The 19,421-nt window shown below is 39.8% G+C and overlaps 1 protein-coding gene and 3 non-coding genes across 4 annotated transcripts; 1 reads left to right on the forward strand and 3 right to left on the reverse strand.

Moving 5' to 3' along the window:
• The first annotated feature begins 195 nt into the window (after positions 1-195).
• On the forward strand, positions 196-1,007 carry LOC104422457 (copper transporter 1). The gene has a single exon (XM_010034780.3). It carries the CDS (start codon positions 350-352, stop codon positions 800-802), a length of 453 nt encoding a protein of 150 aa, XP_010033082.1. The 5' UTR covers positions 196-349; the 3' UTR covers positions 803-1,007.
• Positions 1,008-8,264: 7,257 nt separating this feature from the next.
• LOC120289262 lies at positions 8,265-8,460 on the reverse strand. Its single transcript, XR_005547187.1, has one exon. It is a non-coding gene; the product is annotated as a U2 spliceosomal RNA (small nuclear RNA).
• Positions 8,461-9,702: 1,242 nt separating this feature from the next.
• On the reverse strand, positions 9,703-9,820 carry LOC120289282. Its single transcript, XR_005547206.1, has one exon. It is a non-coding gene; the product is annotated as a U5 spliceosomal RNA (small nuclear RNA).
• Positions 9,821-18,036: 8,216 nt separating this feature from the next.
• LOC120289264 lies at positions 18,037-18,230 on the reverse strand. Its single transcript, XR_005547189.1, has one exon. It is a non-coding gene; the product is annotated as a U2 spliceosomal RNA (small nuclear RNA).
• Between the last annotated feature and the right edge of the window lie 1,191 nt (positions 18,231-19,421).

The raw sequence follows: 19,421 nt of genomic DNA on the forward strand, positions 1-19,421 counted from the left end.
TTAATTTATCATTTCATTTGAAATTGTTTACCTACAAATGAACTTCAAATAAGATCGGAGGAATTCGAAATACTCGACGTATAACTTTTTTACCTTTTCATGGTCTTTTCCCATCGGGTTACATTCATAAAGTAGTTTCATAACGCGGTTTTCGTACTCATCAACAATGAGGGGTGACAGAAATTGATTGCGAAATTTCGTCTGGAGCTTTCAAAGGGGGTCATTGCCGTTTGAACGCAGAAAAGTTAGCAGTGCTCGAGGAGTATAATATCCTTCACTCTTCGGTACGACCACATCTCACCCCATATCCCTACTTCGCGCCTTCGTTCTCGCCGCTCAAGCTCCGGCCATGAAAGACACGAACGAAATGCCCGGCTGGGGCGGGAAGCACAACATGTGGCACCACCAACACATGACCTTCTTTTGGGGCGCGCACTCCGAGATCCTCTTCTCCGGCTGGCCGGGCAATCGGTCCGGCATGTACGCCCTCGCCCTCCTCTTCGTCTTCTTCCTCTGCGTCTTCGTGGAGTGGCTGTCCCACTGCCGCCCCTTCCTCCCCGACAAGCCGGGCGTCGCGGCCGGCGCCCTCCGGTCGCTGCTGCACGCGCTGCGCATGGGGCTCGCATACCTGGCCATGCTCGCCCTCATGTCCTTCAACGGCGGCGTTTTCCTCGCGGCCATCGCCGGGCACTTGATAGGGTTCATGGCGTTCGCGAAGCCGGAGGAGGTGCGCCCCCCGCTAGCAGGGAAGGCCGACGCCACCGATCCATCACAGACAGCTGCTGATTCGCGGTGGGGATGAGGCGGGCGTTGATGCTTTGGACATGAAATGGATTGACTGGTTGAAGATGAGTGTCTGTTTGCTTTTTTTGCTTTTGTGTTAGTGTCTTATTTCATGTATAGTTCGTTGCATATCCGACTGCTGTATTTTGCTGGAATTTCGTGTACTACTTGAATAAATTGAGCTTTCTTTGTAATAATATTAAAAATCATCGTAAGTCTTACTATCGGGCATGGCATGGTTAGGTTCGGTCTGTTTTGAATGCGAAAACTAAACCGATTGAAATAATAATACTTGAGAAAAGATAAATTCATTTAAGATTAGAAATCGAACCATACTGAATTTTCTAATTTTGAATTGTGTTCCTTGGATCAGGCACGTATTTGTTTGGCATTCTCTACCTTTTGTTGCACCTCCAATGCATAAGAATGTAAAGACTGGAACAAAATTATATAAGAACCAACTCAATCTGCACATTTGGTGTGGCAAATAAATAGATCAAAATAGTAAGCTCTATAATTCAATCTGCTTGGAGAAATTCGAAAACTCCACTCCTAACCGAGCTCAATCAAGGATTTCAATTGGATTTAGTCATCGAACCGAAATATGCTCAGCTTCACTCAACACGGTCAACCGCCATCATGGCAGGCTCAAGCCGAGTGTATGAAGATATTAACATCAAAGATATCAGAAACTAGCCAAGACGTATTTAATCACGTAAGGTCGTGCAAAAGAATATACCTTTTGTTTAAGCAAATCATCGTTTTTAGTCTCTGAATATACGTCAACAGATTTGCCTACATACTTACTAGTTCTTTCAAGTGCGCTGTACTGTCGATTGCAATCCAAGAATGACGTGATAAGCTATTTGCCAGACAAGGTCACAGGGCTCATGTATAGGTATCCTCGCCGATGCTTAAGGAAGCGCAAGCGACCAGAGCTTTTCCGAGGAGATCGAGGTACTGGCGGGGCTTCACCGGCTGCCGACATGACCTCGATTCCGATGGCTTCGAACTACTATCGCTGAATCCGAAGTCTGCTACCAAAAGCGAGGAGGAGAGAGGAACGGCATGTTGCGATGGAGGCGGCTTCCCTCTACATAGATTCGAGTTAGGCCTCTTTATTCTGGATGTGAAATTTGTCTGAGGACATGTCTCCTCGTGGACCCTTCTTGGCGGGTCCTCCGAAGGTTACAAAATTGGTGGATTGGTTAAAGACTGGTAACTTGTCAGAGATCGACGGCTATCGGAACTGGAAACTTGATCGGCAATCGATTAAATGATGAAAATGGATAAAACGATTAGTTTGGCTAATAAAACGATTAGTTTGTTTTTTTTAGCCAACACTTAATCGGAATCACTCTAATATTCTTTTCAATTCCAAAATTAAAACTTAACTGATTCAGAATAGAATCAGACCTTCTAAGGAGTCGACCACACACTTTAACACCTCAATATATTTATCAATTGAAGTCAAATAACAAGATATTTCAACATGCTATTGTTGAAGCATGATCACACACAAGATTAGCATTCAAACCGAGTCAATATTCACCAATTAATCAAGTCAAAAGTATCATGCCCCGATCCTCGAACACACACAAATCCCTTACCTTGGTCGATTTATAGCAACGTTCTAGAACGCATCGCCAACCCCTTTAATTTTAATATGCATGCGGAAGTAGATAAAAATTTCTATACAATAAATAATGGGATAGAAAAGTAGAAAAATAAGGCTATATTTTCTCAATTAAAAAAAAAACACAACCACACTTTTATACAAGGCAAGCCTCATAGTATATATTACAATACTATTAACAAGAATCCGATCTATCTCATAACACTTCACACTCAGGGTTTGCAAAACGATGTGAGATCTCAGTCCTCATCCGGGTCATACTCCGGCTCATCCTCGGGACCCTCCTCGGACTCCTCCTCTAGTTCCTCATCAAGGTCCTCCTCTTCGGATTCTTTCTCCTCAGATTCCTCATCAGGGTCCTGAAATGTTGTCCCACAACCGGAATGAGACTATGTCTCAGCAAGTTCTACCCCCTAAGACTCGATTAGGAAGTCAATACACCTTAAGACTGCCTAAGCACAACATGAGTTAGAAGACTTATCTTGGCCTCAGTTCCTTCCTGCAAGTCAGTGTATATATCAGATATACACGAACATTACATCACACCACCCAATCGATTGCGATCGAACTATCGATCAATCAACCTAGTCGATTACATGTCACCACAACCATTTCTTGATCGACCCATCTCATACTATTTATAAGTTTAATCAACATCTAAGACTACTCACCCTTGGTTATATATATAGTATATTATCCTATCTCCATATAACATATAGAGTCATCAAGCTGTCAAATCATACCGTCTATCTCGAGATGACAAAGAGAGTCATCGAGCCAGTATATCAATATCATACCGTACTGTCTTAAGATGATCTATAGAATTATCGAGCTAGTATATCATACCGTATTGTCTCAAGATAACCTGTAGAGTCACCAAGCCAGTAGATCATACCGTCATGTCTCAAGATGACATATAGAGTCACCGAGCTAGTATACACACAATTTATCATACTGTACTGTCTCAAGATGATCTGTAAAATTATCAAGTCGATAGATCATACCATATTGTCTCAAGATAACCTATAGAGTCACCGAGCCGGTAGATCATACCATCTTATCTCAAGATGACATATAGAGTCATCGAGCCGATATACACACAATTTATCATACCGTACTGTCTCAAGATGATCTATAGAACTATCGAGCCGATATATCATATTGTACTATCTCAAGATAACTTGTAGAGTCACCGAGCCGGTAGATCATATCGTCGTGTATCAAGATGACATATAGAGTCACCAAGCCAGTATACATGCAATTCTCCAAATGACATACAAATTATCGAGCCGTTATAGTTTTTTTTTTTTTTTTTTTGTTCCGAAGACACTCAATTTTACCCTTTTTATCATTCTTGATAAAAGTACACGTGTGGACACATGATCGACCTTAGCCAAAATACAATAATTTCCTTTTTATTCACCCACTTCTTTCAGCAGTACAAAAATATATATATATAGATTTTTGACATTGTAGACCGATGCCCAGTAATTTTCCAATTAATTATCAAAATTAATTTAATTTAGGAACAAATCCTAAAATCACCAATAAATCAATTCAGCACAAACTAATGCTCAAATAAATAAACGAACTACACCACGATAATCAGCATAAAATTCCGGTCACCGGTCATTTCGGTTGAATTTCCGGAAAATAAATAAATAAATAAATAAATAATTACAGAAATTAATTATTAAGTAGCAATAAATCCAATTTAGGCCCGTAATGCCTAATTGAAAGCCAAGACGAGCACGGAAAATTACTAAGACTCGTACAATAAATAATAGGACGTGTCTACTTGCTAAGTACATTAACCATTTGCCTAACATATATAGGTAAATCCTTAATTTAATTATTCTAATATAATCTAACCACCTAATTGCACTTAATTAAATCTAATCAATCCATAAGCATCATTAGCATACTAATAAGTGATTAATGAACTAAACTCACCCGTTTAACAATCCGTTCGGATCGAAACGTCGGGAACGACGGGGGACGTTTTTCTCCAAAGCGGGCCTAAGATCCGAAACCCGAAACACCTCCAAAGCGAGCCTACAAGCAGTTGTGATACCCACAAAAACCCTCTCTATTTTGGCTGCAAAAACAAAAGAAAACTAGCTGAAATGGGCTGCAATGACCGGTGGAGACTTCGGTAGCTTGAAAGAGCGGTCTATGGTGGTCGAACAGCCTCTGGCGGTTTTCCACAGCCCCTCATGGCTGCTGGACAATCCCTCAAACACACGAATAGGGGCTGCTGGACGGTGGTAAGGCGAGAGGGAGACGGTAGCGCGGTAAGGGCGACGACGCGCGGGCGGTGGCGCGCATGAACGGCGACGGCGTGGCATGCGGTGTGGAGGAGCCGCTCGGTTTCTCTTCCTTTGGTTGCTAGTGTCGCACAGGGCAAAAGGAGAGAGAGAGAGAGGTCTTGGACGGTGGAATGAGAGAGAGTGAGGGAGAGGATGAGGGAGAGAGAGATGGAGGGCCCCCTTGGCTTGATTTTTCCACATTTTTGTCTTCCAAAGACTTGCCCATCAAGCCAACATCCCTTGGTTGTCATTGATCCACCAACACACTTCTCACAACTCATGAAGTGGTCCATTTTGGCTAGGAGGAGGGGGAGCTACGAATTTGGCATAATCTATCTTCTATTGGACACTTGATTCACTTCAATTCAAGCTCATTTGGCATTTACAATTTCAATTGATACCTCAATGCTTCAATTGATACTTTTCCTCACCCAAGAATCCATCTTGCATCTCAATTTTGTGACAAAAAATAATCCATTGCCTTAATTGAACAAAAACAATCCTATGCCCACTTTTTCCCAAAAAATCTCGGGTTACAGAAAAACCTTCTGAAACTGAGTCGATGCTCCTAGAATTTATTGTGACATGACAAAATCTTCAATTTCTGAAATCGGACTTGAATTCACAGTTAATTTCCATTTGACGTGTTTTTAGCGTGAAGACTACCGGGTAATTTTCAGAGATTTTTAGTGCAAATGACCCATTGTCGATTTTCTTCAAGACACAATGAACCCACTCGACACATTGGCGACTCTCGATTGTTGTGAAAATCTCGAGAATTCAAATACGGACACAAGGTACCAAAATGACAAAGAAATCAAATTAGTGCATGTCAACGAGAATTTTTCAATTTAGTGGAGTCACCCACGATCAGCCACACATTTCTGTTGAACCGACATATCTCTTATCTCAATTCGAGTTTTAACTGTGCCGTAATGGCCTCTAAAGATAAGCACGGTCGGTAAGCCAATTTCTGGTCGAATTCTCAAGTCTATTGCATTAAAATTTTTTAATGGCTTTCCTAGATAATCTAGTTAGCTCTAGAGTGATCAGCTTGAGAACAGCCGTATAGGCACGTCAGTGAAATGCCCAATTTATTCAATATAAAACATGACTGAAAATCTAGGATGTCACAAAAAGTACTAAATAGATCAATCAATCTTAGCCTCTAGAGTTTCACTTACCATTAGATTCGTTAAATGGGTGGATCGAGTTGGATTTGAGTCAAGTCATAAATGGTCCAATTTTAAATCGATTTATTTAACCCGTTTATGACTCATTTATTATAGTGTAAATTTTTTTACCTATACCCGACCTTGACCCATTTAACTAAACCTAAGAAAATTTATTTCTTATGATTTTTTTTTTTAAAATTCATTGCTAAAATGATTTTATGCAACACAAATTTAATGGACAATTTTTATAATTTTTTTAAAATATATATTTTTAATTATTTTTTATTTTAAAATTTTGAATTTTTAAGAATATAATTTTTAATTTTCTTTTTCTTTTTCTTTTTTCTTTTTTGTTTTTCTTCTTCTTCGACTAGTCACTGGCTATGATGACGACCGGCGACCGACCACAGGCGAGCCTCGACTGACACCAATGAGCTCGAGGCTCACCAAATTGGCAAAGCCTCAAGCCTCACCAACATCCGGTGAGCTCGAGCCTCGATCGACATCTCGAGCTCGAGATCACCCCTCATCAGATCCAGCTAGCTTAAGGCTTGCCAGATTGGTGAGCCTCGTCCCACCCTACCTCATTCGCAACGAGGCACCACGGGACATTGATTGCTTGAGCCCCGTGTCCATCCCTAGCATCTATGATTTGACACCATGCGAGTGATTTGACGAGATCTTATTTTCAACTATTGAATCTCAAGACGTTTTTGCTATCTTAAATTATCTTTTTACATGCCTTTGCCGCTCTCCATTAGGGAGTTAAGTTGATGTCTCTAGACTTGTTTCAAGAAAAGAATATGGCATTTTAAAATGCGTGATGAGATGTAATAAGTGTTCTATTATAATTTTTCTAACAATCATATAAGTGTCAACTTTTAAAATTGTTCACTTAAGTTACATTTAATTGCCTTAGCCTGAAAATCCTCTAAGACGTACTATGACTTGTCAGAGAGATGACAATGAAAATATTTTAAAGCAATGTCCTTCAAGTTTTTTTCTTGCCCCCAATTTGAGAATTCGGGACTAATCATGTTGTCAATTCAAACCTTAATTACTCTTGTCAGTCGTGTCAAAATCAATGATTCAATTTGGACACCACCCTAGTTGCCCTCCACCGCCCTCTTTGCTTAGACCGCTATCACCGCCCCCATCATCGTTATCATCTTTCTCTCCCTCCCACCCTCAGCACTCATCACTCTTCCCCACACAACTGGTGTTGATTTGAAACCTTCCGATGAAGCCCGCGTTCAATTTCATCAACACCTTCCTTATCATGCAATGAGACGGACACCTCATTATCGTATAATCCGTTCTAGTTGAAACAGGAAATTGGGGCTAGGATTTTTTTGGAAGAAAAACTAAACATAATTTCTCACTTCAGGTAAAGATTTTGGCTTTATGGTTTGGTTTATGGAGTAAATTGGACCTAATTTATCAATTTTGGGCAAATTTAAGTTGCCAAACAATGTCATGTGATCCATATATTGAGTGTTAACAACTCTAATGAATAACTTTAGATTATTCATTCTAAAATAATACTACATGTGAATTTTTGATGATGTAAGAGACTAATGTCATGTGAAAATGACAATTTTTGTTGCACTTATAAGGTTATCGCACCAAGTACGTACTGTATGAAACTTGTGGCAGTAATATTATCCTTTTCTCTTTTATTTGAACAGTGTTATTAGCCTTTCTCATACCAAGAGGGGAGAGTAGCTTTCTTGGTGGTATGAGATGGTAAATGGGTTGAAGTAGCTTATCTATTGAAACCCATCTTAAAATAAAGTCCGAATTCATTCCTCAATCAGTTGTGTACAAATTCATCTCATATAGCGTTAAGCAAATTTGACGCCAAACTTATCTTTTGAAATCTCTATTTCATGTGATACCTAGTTATTCCGTCCAAACTTTCTACCTTTGGGACTAACTATGTCAATTGACAAAGATCAAAATTTGCACAATTTTATGATTCTATCAAGTCTTACCGATTTCAGCATCTTAAACCCCGACTGCTTAGAGCAATTTTACAAATCATCGAGGCTATTTAACAAATTTTGGATCCTTCTGAAAAAAAAAATCATAGTTTTAATAAGGGAAAATTCCAAAAAAGCCAATCTAGGACCTTCTCCATCCAAAAAAAGGCTCCAATGCTCATTGTATACTAAAAACAGAACCACTTGGCACGAATAAACCCGAGAAACAGAGACAGATCACTTTGCTGGGCTCCAACAGCTACAACCCAACAGTTATTCATCGACGCAATGGAAACCATATAACCCAAAGTATGTTACGGCCCAAGCTATATTTATAAAGGCCAATAATAGAGAAGCAAATCATTTAGACTGGACTTGGGTGGGGTGCGCCAGGCAAGGACTATAGTGCAACGGCCGAGCGACGCGCGAGAGGCCCAGTAGCAAGCTACTGTGGCGGCCTCTCGCCCTCAAAAAATTAATTTAATATCATGTGGACCGATGGCCCACGTATCAGATATTAAACTGATAAGAACAGATACTACACTTGATCTTAGCCAAAAGGCCGAGAAAGGTATGCTTTGTTCAGTGGCCTCGCCTCCTCCTTTGTTCCCTGCTCTGCTCCGTGATTCCTTAATTACGCCGATGTGGGACTCCTTTACACTGTTTCTCTTCGCCAAAAAAAAGAAAGAACAATGGCAGACTTGGAAGACTCCTGAAAACCTCCGGTGGAGAGTTGAGATGATAGACGATTGGAACAGATTCAAATATGGCGGATTTTGGTTTAGAGTTCGAATCCCATTATAAGAAAGTTTCTGCTGTCGCTGGGCTTGGCTCAGAGAAAGCAATTGATCTGTGTTGTGTGTTTGTCAGTTGGTGGGGATTGAATACCAGTCCATTTACGAGGCAGAGAACAATCGAAAACTTGAAAATTAGAAACTTGGTGTCAAGCGAGAATCCACGGTCCTATCACTCTTGCTCTTTCGTTGGTACCCATGTGAAAGAACCCCACAGATGGTAAATACCACTCTATATATGAATAAGCAAAGCCCGATTAAACTGAATTGGAGTTCAACCGTTTTGTATTTAACGAGGACAGCAGTGCAAGAAACAGGTGCTCCATAGGTTACGTATTTTTGAAGCACGAACTGGTACAGTAATAATGTTGATTCAAAGCTAACAGCCCAGTTTTCAAGACTGAAAGTTCCGAGGATTGCCAGTGCACGGACGCGGTGTTCTCTGTTGAAAGCCTCAATCATGCTCCAGTTTCATCTTCCTCCGAGTCCAGCGTTGCCGCAGGTGACAATTTCTCAGCAAGGAAGGCCTCCATAAATGGGCTCTCTGTGGTTTTAAAGCCCTTACAACTCGAAGATAGCCACATATACCCTGTTAATCGACAGGGAACAGGGTATAAAATTGAGGTCGCATGAACAATGGTTAAGACTTGGAGACATTTCTGCCATCTTATGCTATTTCTACATGCCTTTGCTACTAATCCACGAAGGGGCAAAGCCTCTCTGTATTCTCAAGGTTGGCTTATACCCACGAGGGAAGAAGCATGCGCTTGCGTTTTTAAGCTTGTGCCTTTAGAAAGCGTCAAACGGTTCGTAGGATTCTGATTCTTGGCTTCGGTTGTTTTTGCTACTCTGACGGAGATTTGACTCCAAACAAAGTCTCTTCTGTGGTTAATGCTCTTGCCACTCCAGTCATCTATCATTCCAGAAAATGGTTGAAACTTCTTTCTACGCTAAGGTACAGATTCCATAATTTTAAAGAACGCCTACCTAGAAGCAACAGTTCTTAGACTCAATATTTTAGGAGCTTCCTCAGTTGAAAAAACCCCTCCAAAAATAAGCGTATGCCATTGATTGTGGCAAGCACACGGTATTCTTTAGTAAAAGGCGAAAGAATAGTTCGCTCTGTGCTTACCACATGGCTGCGTGAGCTTTCCTAGGAGATGACCTGTTGTTTTGTGAATGGCTTTGTTGCCATGTCCTTGCCTTTTTTCCTATGTGGGACGTTCAAACTGTTCGTATTGCCCCCGCTGGTGGAATCATCTTGGAACATTGGAGCGGAGCACTTCATATATTTAACTTATACCCGCACCTATTGGTTTCTAAAACGGGAGCTAAGATCAGAAACCATGGTTATAAATCGATAAGATCATATTGACGGTGAGTATAGGAAACGAAATGGTAGTCCCCATTTACTTTGAGTGGGGTTTGCGCGTTCGGAAACACAGAGCTTTCAGATCCAAGGTGAGTCCTCAATTTTCAGAGAAGAGATTGAGTGTAATATAAAGCTGTAAGATCTAAAGGTGGGCCTGCCGCGAATTTGCAGAGTCTTCACACCAGCAGAAGAAACTCGGTTTCTTGCAGGACAGTTAAGATTTGCAAGAGACTTAAGGAACTAGGAAATCAACTGAATTGTATCCAGAACCTCCTCCTACAATAAATTTTCGACAAGAGTTTTGCCGAAGCCCTTCCAAGAGTGGTAAGGATTCAGACACAATAAAATTCGCATCAAGCTTGGTTAAAGAGCGGAACTTCTGTATGTCGGAGTCATTTTTGCCATCTTATGTCATCTGGACATGACATGCCTTAGCTATACTCCAAAATTGGGAACAAACAATTTACACACTGAAGTTGGGCTCACTCATCATCGCAGCGCAGTCTTCAAATTTTAAAATTCAATGAATCAAAACTAAATACTCCATTACATCCTCCCATGGACTTTGCTGCTTGAAATTCACAGCTAAAGGTTGCCCAATTTCTGTTGAAGGTTTCTGCTTCATCAAGTAGCGGAGTCGGTTGAAGAAAACAAAAAATTAGTGCAGAGGCAATGCACAAACTTGACGCCTCCAGTCCATTCACAAGTTTCTATGAAGTGTCCATACCCATGGTGAGAAGAGATAACAGAGCTAGCACCTATTCAAACAAGATTTGCATCACTTGAAAGGTGAAACATCTGCAGTATCACAAACCACCTCAAAGAAAGCACTTGCGCTGCATCACAAACCACCTCAAAGAAAGCTTGAGGCCACCTGCAGCATCGCTCTAGGCTAGCGAGGGCCGACCCCGCAAGGTCGGGCCTCGCCCCACCACTGAAGTTCGTTGGCCGTCACCTCTGGTCGGTCACTGAGATTCAGCGATAGGCTGGAGGAAAGAGGAGAAGAAGGAAAAAGAAAAAACAATTTGAAAAAATATTAAAATATTATTAAAAATTATCCATGTCAACATTGGTCATGCCACGTCAACCGACGTTTTCAACTATTGATCTCAAGATGTTTTTGCTGTCTTAAATTATCTTTACATGCCTTTGCCGCTCTCCATCAGGGGGTTAAGTTGATGTATCTAGACCGAAGGTTGGGTTACAATCCACAAGGGAAAAAGCCTGTACCTAGACTTGTTTCAAGAAAAGAAAACGAGGTTTTAAAACCCGTAATGAGAGATAATAAGTGTTCACTTCGATGTTCTAATTTTTCTAATAATCATATAAGTGTTAACTTTTAAAAATGTTCACTTGAGTTACATTTAATTGCCTTACCCTAAAAATCCTCTAAGATGTACTATGACTCGTAAGAGAGATGTCAACAAAAATATTTTAAAGTAATGTTCTTCAAGCTTTTTCTTGCCCCCAATTTGAGAATTTGGGACTAGTCATGTTGTCAATTCAAACCTTAATTACTCTCGTTAGTCATGTCAAAATCAATGATTCACTTTGGACACCACCTTAGCTACCCTCCGATGTCCTCTTTGCTTGGACCGCTATCACCGCCCCCATCACATTATCATCTCTCTCCCTCCCACCCTCAGCATCCATCGCTCCTCCCCACACAATCGGTATTGATTTCAAAGGGCATGCATGGTTGTGTTTATTTTTTATGTTTATGAACAAAAATTTTGTTTTTTTGTTCTCGGGAAAAAAAAAAGAACAAAACGCGTTTGTTTGTATTTTTGTTCAAAATCTTTTTTTTTTTTTGTTCCGGAACAAAATTGGAACGAAAATAAGGTTTGAGAAACACTTTTGAAGGCCCGAAAAGAACAAAAACACAAAAATCTTGTTTATTTTTTGTTTCTCGCTTTTGTGCCCTGTGCCCTCTCAAGTCCCTCCTTTTCCGACGTCTCTCACAAGTTCCACCGTTGAGCGATCCGGCGCCTCCCAACTCGTCATTCTCTCCGACGCTAACAGCTGCTGCTCCTTCACCGGCTAAAGCTTATGATTCAAGGTAAGTTTCATCCTTCACCGGCTACTGCTCCTCCTTCACCATTTGACAAGGGCTTCGGCGAGAGCCAGCCCTCACAGATTTGGGCAATGGCTACTCGGGGCTTGAGCACAACAGCTCGCTCGAGCCAGCGCTTGCCCAAATCTACGAGACGCTCACTTGAGCGAGCCCTCGTGCTCGAGCCCCAGCGAGCGTTGCTCACCCAAATCTGCGGCAGCGTCTGCTCGCTCGAGCAAGCGGAGCGAGTAGAGCAGCGACGACTGCTCGAGGCTCGAGCGCGACGGCTCGCTCGAGCCAGCACTTGCCCAAATATGAAAAGCTCGCTCGAGCCAGCACTTGCCCAAATATGAAAAGCTCGCTCAAGCGAGCATCGCGAGCTACTCACTTTCCTCGCTCGAGTGAGCATCTGCTCTACTCACTTTCCTCACTCGAGTGAGCATCGTTGCTTTGCTTGCTTGAGCGAGCATCGCAAGCGGAGCAGCAACGCTCGGCTCGCGAGAGTAGTTCGTTGCTTTGCTCACTCGAGCGAGCGCCACTGCTTTGCTCGCTCGAGCAAGCATCGCGAGCAGAGCAGCAACGCTCTGCTCGCTCAAGCGACCCGGCGGTAAATTTCTTTAGACAATGCTGAGGAACTATAAGCTCATCCAAAATCACCATGAGAGCTATCTTTTTGACAGGGAGGGACTCTAATTGAGAAACTTACAAAGGTAGGAGCCACTTTGGAGAACTTCTTTCTGTGTTTGAAGGTAAGAACCAAGGGTAATGCTGCCTTGTGTTAGATGAATTTCATGGTTGCATATTATATCTAGCATTACAATGAAATGCTCAGGCTGATCATTTGGATTTCACAGCTCAAAGACAGGTTGGAGAGAGTAGTTGTTTAGGTTCATTTGGAGCAAGATTGAACTTTTCACATTTCCTTTTATTGTAGTGTTTGAAATATGACCTATATTTTGACATGGTAGGTTTCTCACAATGCTCTTTATTTTATTTTGAGCATTCTGTTTCATTGATCATTGATAGTCATAGTACTATGTAGTTCTTGTAGCTCAAAATGCAACTTATGATCTGTTTTATACAAGTTAGTTCAAGAATTGTCAATTTTGTCATTATAGTCTTCTCCGCTTGCATCTCTTGAGAATGATTTTGTGTATGGCATGTATAATTATGTTATTGATTTAACTCATAACTCATATGCTGCTCAACCGGTCAAAGATTAAATGGCATCTGAGAGACAGACATTCAGTGCAAAGTGGACCGAGTCTGTAACCAACCTATTTATCGGTTTGTTGGTGGATGAGGTCAAAAAGGGAAATCGCACATCTTCTACTTTCAACAAAGTAAGGTGAAGGAATATACAGACTCAATTCGTTAGACAGACAAGATGCCAATATAGCATAGTCCAACCGAGGAACAAGGTAAACAAACTGAGAAAACAGTATAGCAGTTTTCAGAAACTTATGTCTCAGCCTGGATTTGGTTGGGATAATGTGAATAAAAAAGTTGTTGTCGACGATCCAAGTATATGGGAATCTCACATCAAAGTATCTTTTTAACTTTTTGGTTATTTTGATGTCATTATATATGTAAATTTTAAAATGTATGATTATTTTGCTGAAATGTCATTATTGTGAAAATTGTATGAGAATATTGAGTGAGCAAAATTCAAGAATGATGGATTTCCTCAGTATCCCGAGCTATATATTGTGTTTGGTGGTACATATGCTACTAAGGAATATGCCATAGGAAATGCTCAACATTTTACGGTGTCGGAGGAAGATGACAATGGTGATGGCAATGTAGGCGATGACAATAGTGGTGGCAATGCATATGGTGATAATGGTGGTGGCCATACAGATGACTTCAGTGAATACTACATTGATGAAAGAGTCTTTACATCAGACAATGCTGCAACTTCAACTCGTGGAAAACACAAATTGGATATGACTCCAAATACTAAGAGGAGAAGGAAGAGTAACCAAACCAGTATTGATGACACTTGCAAAGCCATACAAGAATTTTTTTAAGTTAGGTCAAGTCAATATGGTAGTGGCTCTGCGGCCTTTGGGCTTACTCCATCACCTGTAGACCCTTTCTCCGTATCTGCTGTGATGGATATTCTAATTAGTATGCCTGGGATAGAGCAATATATTTACAATAAAGCAGTGGAACGAGCATGCGATAGTGCCTTATGGAGGTTGGCTTTCATTAAATCCCCACCTAGAAGGAGAAATGGACTTCTTGATCATCTTTAGTAGATGTTTGGAAATATATTATGGATTGAATGGGGTTTCATTAGACTGTATAACTTATGTTACCAATTAATATTTAGTTTTTAAAGATATTAGTGTTGAGACTCTTGGTACCTATATGTAATGGTATCTTCTATTGAGACTATAACTTATGTTATTGACTATTATTGGATATATTTTCAAAATCTATATTGATGTTTTTATATTTTTGTGATGGTATAAGTACTATGGAAGAGGGATCAAATAGTATATCTAGCGAACAGGTAGAACCAGTTGAACAATTCTTGGATGATGATGATCTTCACATATTGCTAGCGTGGTTGTGCACGGTTGCGATTGACACGTCCGTGCATACAAGAGAACCCATTAGGGACAGTAAATTATCAGGATCTGAATGGATAATTGAGATTGTTTATGGACATTCATATAGGATATATGAAGCCTTCAGGATGGAGAGACATGTTTTTTTGAATTTATGTGATTTAATGAGGGTAAGGGATTGGTTGAAAGATAGTCAATTTGTTCGAATAGATAAACAAATTGGGATATTCTTATCTTTAGTTTGTCACGGTAGCTCAAATAAAGATTTATGTGAGAGATTTCAACATTCTGGAGAAATGATCGACGAGTATTTCAACAAAGTGTTGAAAGCAATTACCAAACTTTCAAAAGAGATAATCAAACCACCGTCCTTTGATGTCATCCCACAAGAAATTCTTATAGATCCTAGTCATAAACACTACTTCAATGTATGATTTCTATATCAACTTTATACCGTCAAATACATGTAGTTCATAATCTTATATAATCTTAGAATGGTAATAAATTGACAGGACTGCATAAGTGTTATGGATGGCACCCATATAAATGCTATTATCCCAGTGTCTCAGCAGGTTCAATTTAGAGGCAGGAGAGGGACTACCACCCAGAATGTGTCGTGTGTTTGCTCATTTAATATGAAATTTACTTTCGTGTATACTGGATGGGAAGGATCTATCAACGATTGTCGAGTGCTTTCAGCAGCACTCGAAACTCCTCAATTGCAATTTCCCCGACTACCACCTGATATTTACTTTGTTTACATAGACATTTGTGATTATATTATGGTTGAATATCACAACAAATTTCTATATATATATATCATGTTGTAGAGAAATACTATGTGGTAGATTCTGGTTATGCAGCACTTTTGGGATTTTTAACTCCATTTAGAAAGGAACTGTATCATCTCAGCGAATATAGAGGGAGTGGGAGATGACCAAGAACAGCAAAAGAGTTGTTCAACTATAAGCACTCTTCACTAAGAAATGTAATTGAAAGGTCATTTGGAGCATTAAAGAATCGCTTCACCATTTTGAGACATATGTCTCCATTTACAATTCAGAAGCAAGCACTTGTTGTAATTGCATGTTGTGCTCTTCATAATTACATTCGTGATCAAGATAGGATGGACATAAATTTTTCCATATATGGAGATCCGGAGTATCTATTTGGACCTGAAGAAGTTGAGGTTGCAGATGATACATCGCATGAGCAGGCATATGGGATAAACATGCCTACGATAAGTATTGCAAATAAAATGGCAATTGATCACAATATGCATAAGATTTATTGACTTTGTGTTTCCAACTTTTGTAATATTGTTTTTAAGTATTCATTGTGATAAAGTTGAATAATAAACTATATTGCTTCATTATTGTGATGTCATGTATGGAAGGGTTCATGTTGAGATGTATAAGATACTCTTCTTTTTGCTAGTTCTTATTGTACGAACTTTACTTATAAATTTTTTTTCTAAGTATGCACATATGACCATGTTGAAAATATTTTTCTTCACTCACCATGATCAAAATTAAATTGATGAGCATATCATGAGAATGAGAATTCAATACCAAGTTTACACTTTATAAAAATAAAAATAAAAAAGCACTTGAAAAAAATTTGATACAAACTTTACTTACAAAATTTTCTACTAAGTATGCACATATGATCATGTTCAGAATGTTTATCTTCACTCACCATTAACAAAATTAAATTAATGAGCATTTCATGAGAATGAGAATTCAATATCAAGTTTACACTTTATTAAAAAAAAAAAAACACTTTTTGAAAAATTTGGAACAAAAAAGTTACCAAACATGTTTCTGTTCTTTTTCTATTCTAAGAACAGAAATTGAGTGTAGTTACCAAACGTGTTTATGTTCAATTTCTATTCCAAGAACATAATTTTTTTACACTTATCTAACGCGTTCTTTTGTTCAAAAACTGTTCCTCAGAACAAAAATAATTTTTTTTTATTTTTGTTTCGGGGAACAGTTTTTGAACAGAAACACAAACAAATGCGCACAAACCTTCCGATGAAGCCCGTGTTCAATTTCATCAACACCTTCCTTATCATGCAATGAGATGGGCGCCTCGTTATCAAATAATCCGTTCTAGTTGAAACAGGAATTTGGGGCTAGGATTTTTTGGAAGAAAAATTAAACATAATTTCTCACTTTAGGTAAAGATTTTGGCTTTATGGTTTTGGTTTATGGAGCAAGTTGGACCTAATTTATCAATTTCGGGCAAATTTAAGTTGCCAAACAACTTCATGTGATCCATATATTGAGTGTTAACAACTCTAATGAATAACTTTAGATTATCTATTCTAAAATAATACATGTGATTTTTTTATGACTTAAGAGATTGATACCATGCGAAAATGACAATTTTTAGAGATTGTTGCACTTATAAGGTTATAGCACCAAGTATTATTTGAACAGTGTTAAAGAGCATTTCCCATACCAAGAGTGAAGAGTAGCTTTCTTGGTGGTATGAGATGGTAAATGGGTTGAAGTAGCTTATCTATTGAAACCCATCTTAATATAAAGTCCAAATTCATTCCTCAATCAGTTGTGTGCAAATTCATCTCATATAGCGTTGGGCAAATTTGACACCGAACTCATTTTTTGAAATCTCTATTTCATGCGATACCTAGTTATTTGGTCCAAATTTTCTACCTTTGGGACTAACTCTGTCGATTAACAAAGATCAAAATTTCCACAATTTTATGATTCTATCAAGTCTTACTGATTTTACCATCTTAAACCCCGAGTAAAGCACTTTTACAAACCATCGAGGCTATTCAACAAATTTTGGATCCTTTTTGAAAAAAAAAAATCATGATTTTAGTAAAGGGAAAATTCCAAAAAAACCCCGACTGCTTAAAGCACTTTTACAAACCATCAAGGCTATTCAACAAATTTTGGATCCTTTTGAAAAAAAAAATCATGATTTTAGTAAAGGGAAAATTCCAAAAGAGCCAATCTAGGACCTTAGGGAAAATTCGGTCGGGTCTGGTCCGGTCCGGTTATATTTGTGGTGGGTGGGTTTGAAAAGTAGCCAAGATTTTGTGGGACATTCTCCATCCAAAAGAGGCTCCAATGCTCATTGTATACTAAGAACAGAACCACTTGCACGAATAAACCCGAGAAACACATACAGATCACACCAGCCTTTCGGATTCTTAGCTTCAGCAATGATGTTTGCTCGGCTCCAACAGCTACAACCCAAATGTCTACCGCAACACAAAAGCATCGTCTCCTCGTATTAAGTAGCCAACCCAAAGTACGTTACAACCAAAGCTATAACTTGAGGCTAATGATAGAGAAGCAAATCATTTTGACTAGGCTTGGGTGGAGTGCGCCAGGCAAGGACTATAGTGCAACGCCCGAGCGACGCGAGAGGCCCAGTAGCAAGCTACTGTGGCGGCCTCTCCCCCTCAAAAAATTAATTTAATATCATGTGGACCGATGGCCCACGTATCAGATATTAAACTGATAAGAACAGATACTACACTTGATCTTAGCCAAAAGGCCGAGAAAGGTATGATTTGTTCAGTGGCCTCAACTCCTCCTTTGTTCCCTGCTCTGCTTCGCGATTCCTTAATCATGCCGATGTGGGACTCCTTTACCCTGTTTCTCTTTGCCAAAAAAACGAAAGAACAATGGCAGACTTGGAAGACTCCTGAAAACCTCCGGTGGAGAGTTGAGATGATAGACGATTGGAACAGATTCAAATATGGCGGATTTTGGTTTAGAGTTCGAATCCCATTATAAAGAAAGTTTCTGCTGTCGCTGGGCTTAGCTCAGAGAAAGCAATTGATCTATGTGTTGTGTGTTGTTTGTTAGTTGGTGGGGATTGAACGCCAGTCCATTTACGAGACACAGAACAATCGAAAACTTGAAAATTAGAAACTTGGTGTCAAGCGAGAATCCACGGTCCTATCACTCTTGCTCTTTCGTCGGTACCCATGTGAAAGAACCCCGCAGATGGTAAATACCACTCTATATATGAATAAGCAAAGCCGATTAAACTGAATTGGAGTTCAACCGTTTTATATTTAACGAGGACAGCAGTTGCAAGAAACAGGTGCTCCATAGGTTACGCATTTTTGAAGCACGAACTGGTACAGTAATAATGTTGATTCAAAGAGCTAACGGCCCAGTTTTCAAGACTGAAAGTTCCGAGGATTGCGAGTGCGCGGACGCGGTGTTCGAAAGCCTCAATCATGCTCCAGTTTCATCTTCCTCCGAGTCCAGCGTTGCCGCAGGTGACTATTTCTCAGCAAGGAAGGCCTCCATAAATGGGCTCTCTGTGGTTTTAAAGCCCTTACAACTTGAAGATAGTCACATATACCCCGTTAATCAAAGAGGGTATAAAATTGAGGTCGCATGAACAATGGTTAAGACTTGGAGACATTTCTCCAATCTTATGCTATTTCTACATGCCTTTGCTACTAATCCGCGAAGGGGCAAAGCCTCTCTGTATTCTCAAGGTTGGCTTATACCCACGAGGGAAGAAGCTTTGCGCTTGCGTTTTTAAGCTTGTGCTTTTAGAAACCGTCAAACGTTTCGTAGGATTCTGATTCTTGGCTTCGGTTGTTTTTGCTACTCTGACGGAGATAGGACTCCGAACAAAGCCTCTTCTGTTGTTTATGCTCCTGACACTCCAGAGTCATCCATCATTCCAGAAAATGCGGGTGTTGAAACTCATTATACGCTTAGGTACAGGATTCCGT

The sequence above is a fragment of the Eucalyptus grandis genome, chromosome 10 (assembly GCF_016545825.1).
Source record: "Eucalyptus grandis isolate ANBG69807.140 chromosome 10, ASM1654582v1, whole genome shotgun sequence".
In the NCBI taxonomy this organism is placed as follows: Eukaryota; Viridiplantae; Streptophyta; class Magnoliopsida; order Myrtales; family Myrtaceae; genus Eucalyptus; species Eucalyptus grandis.

Coding starts and splice junctions, on each gene's coding strand:
- LOC104422457 (XM_010034780.3), top strand. CDS start 350: ATGAAAGACACGAACGAAATGCCCGGCTGGGGCGGGAAGCACAACATG.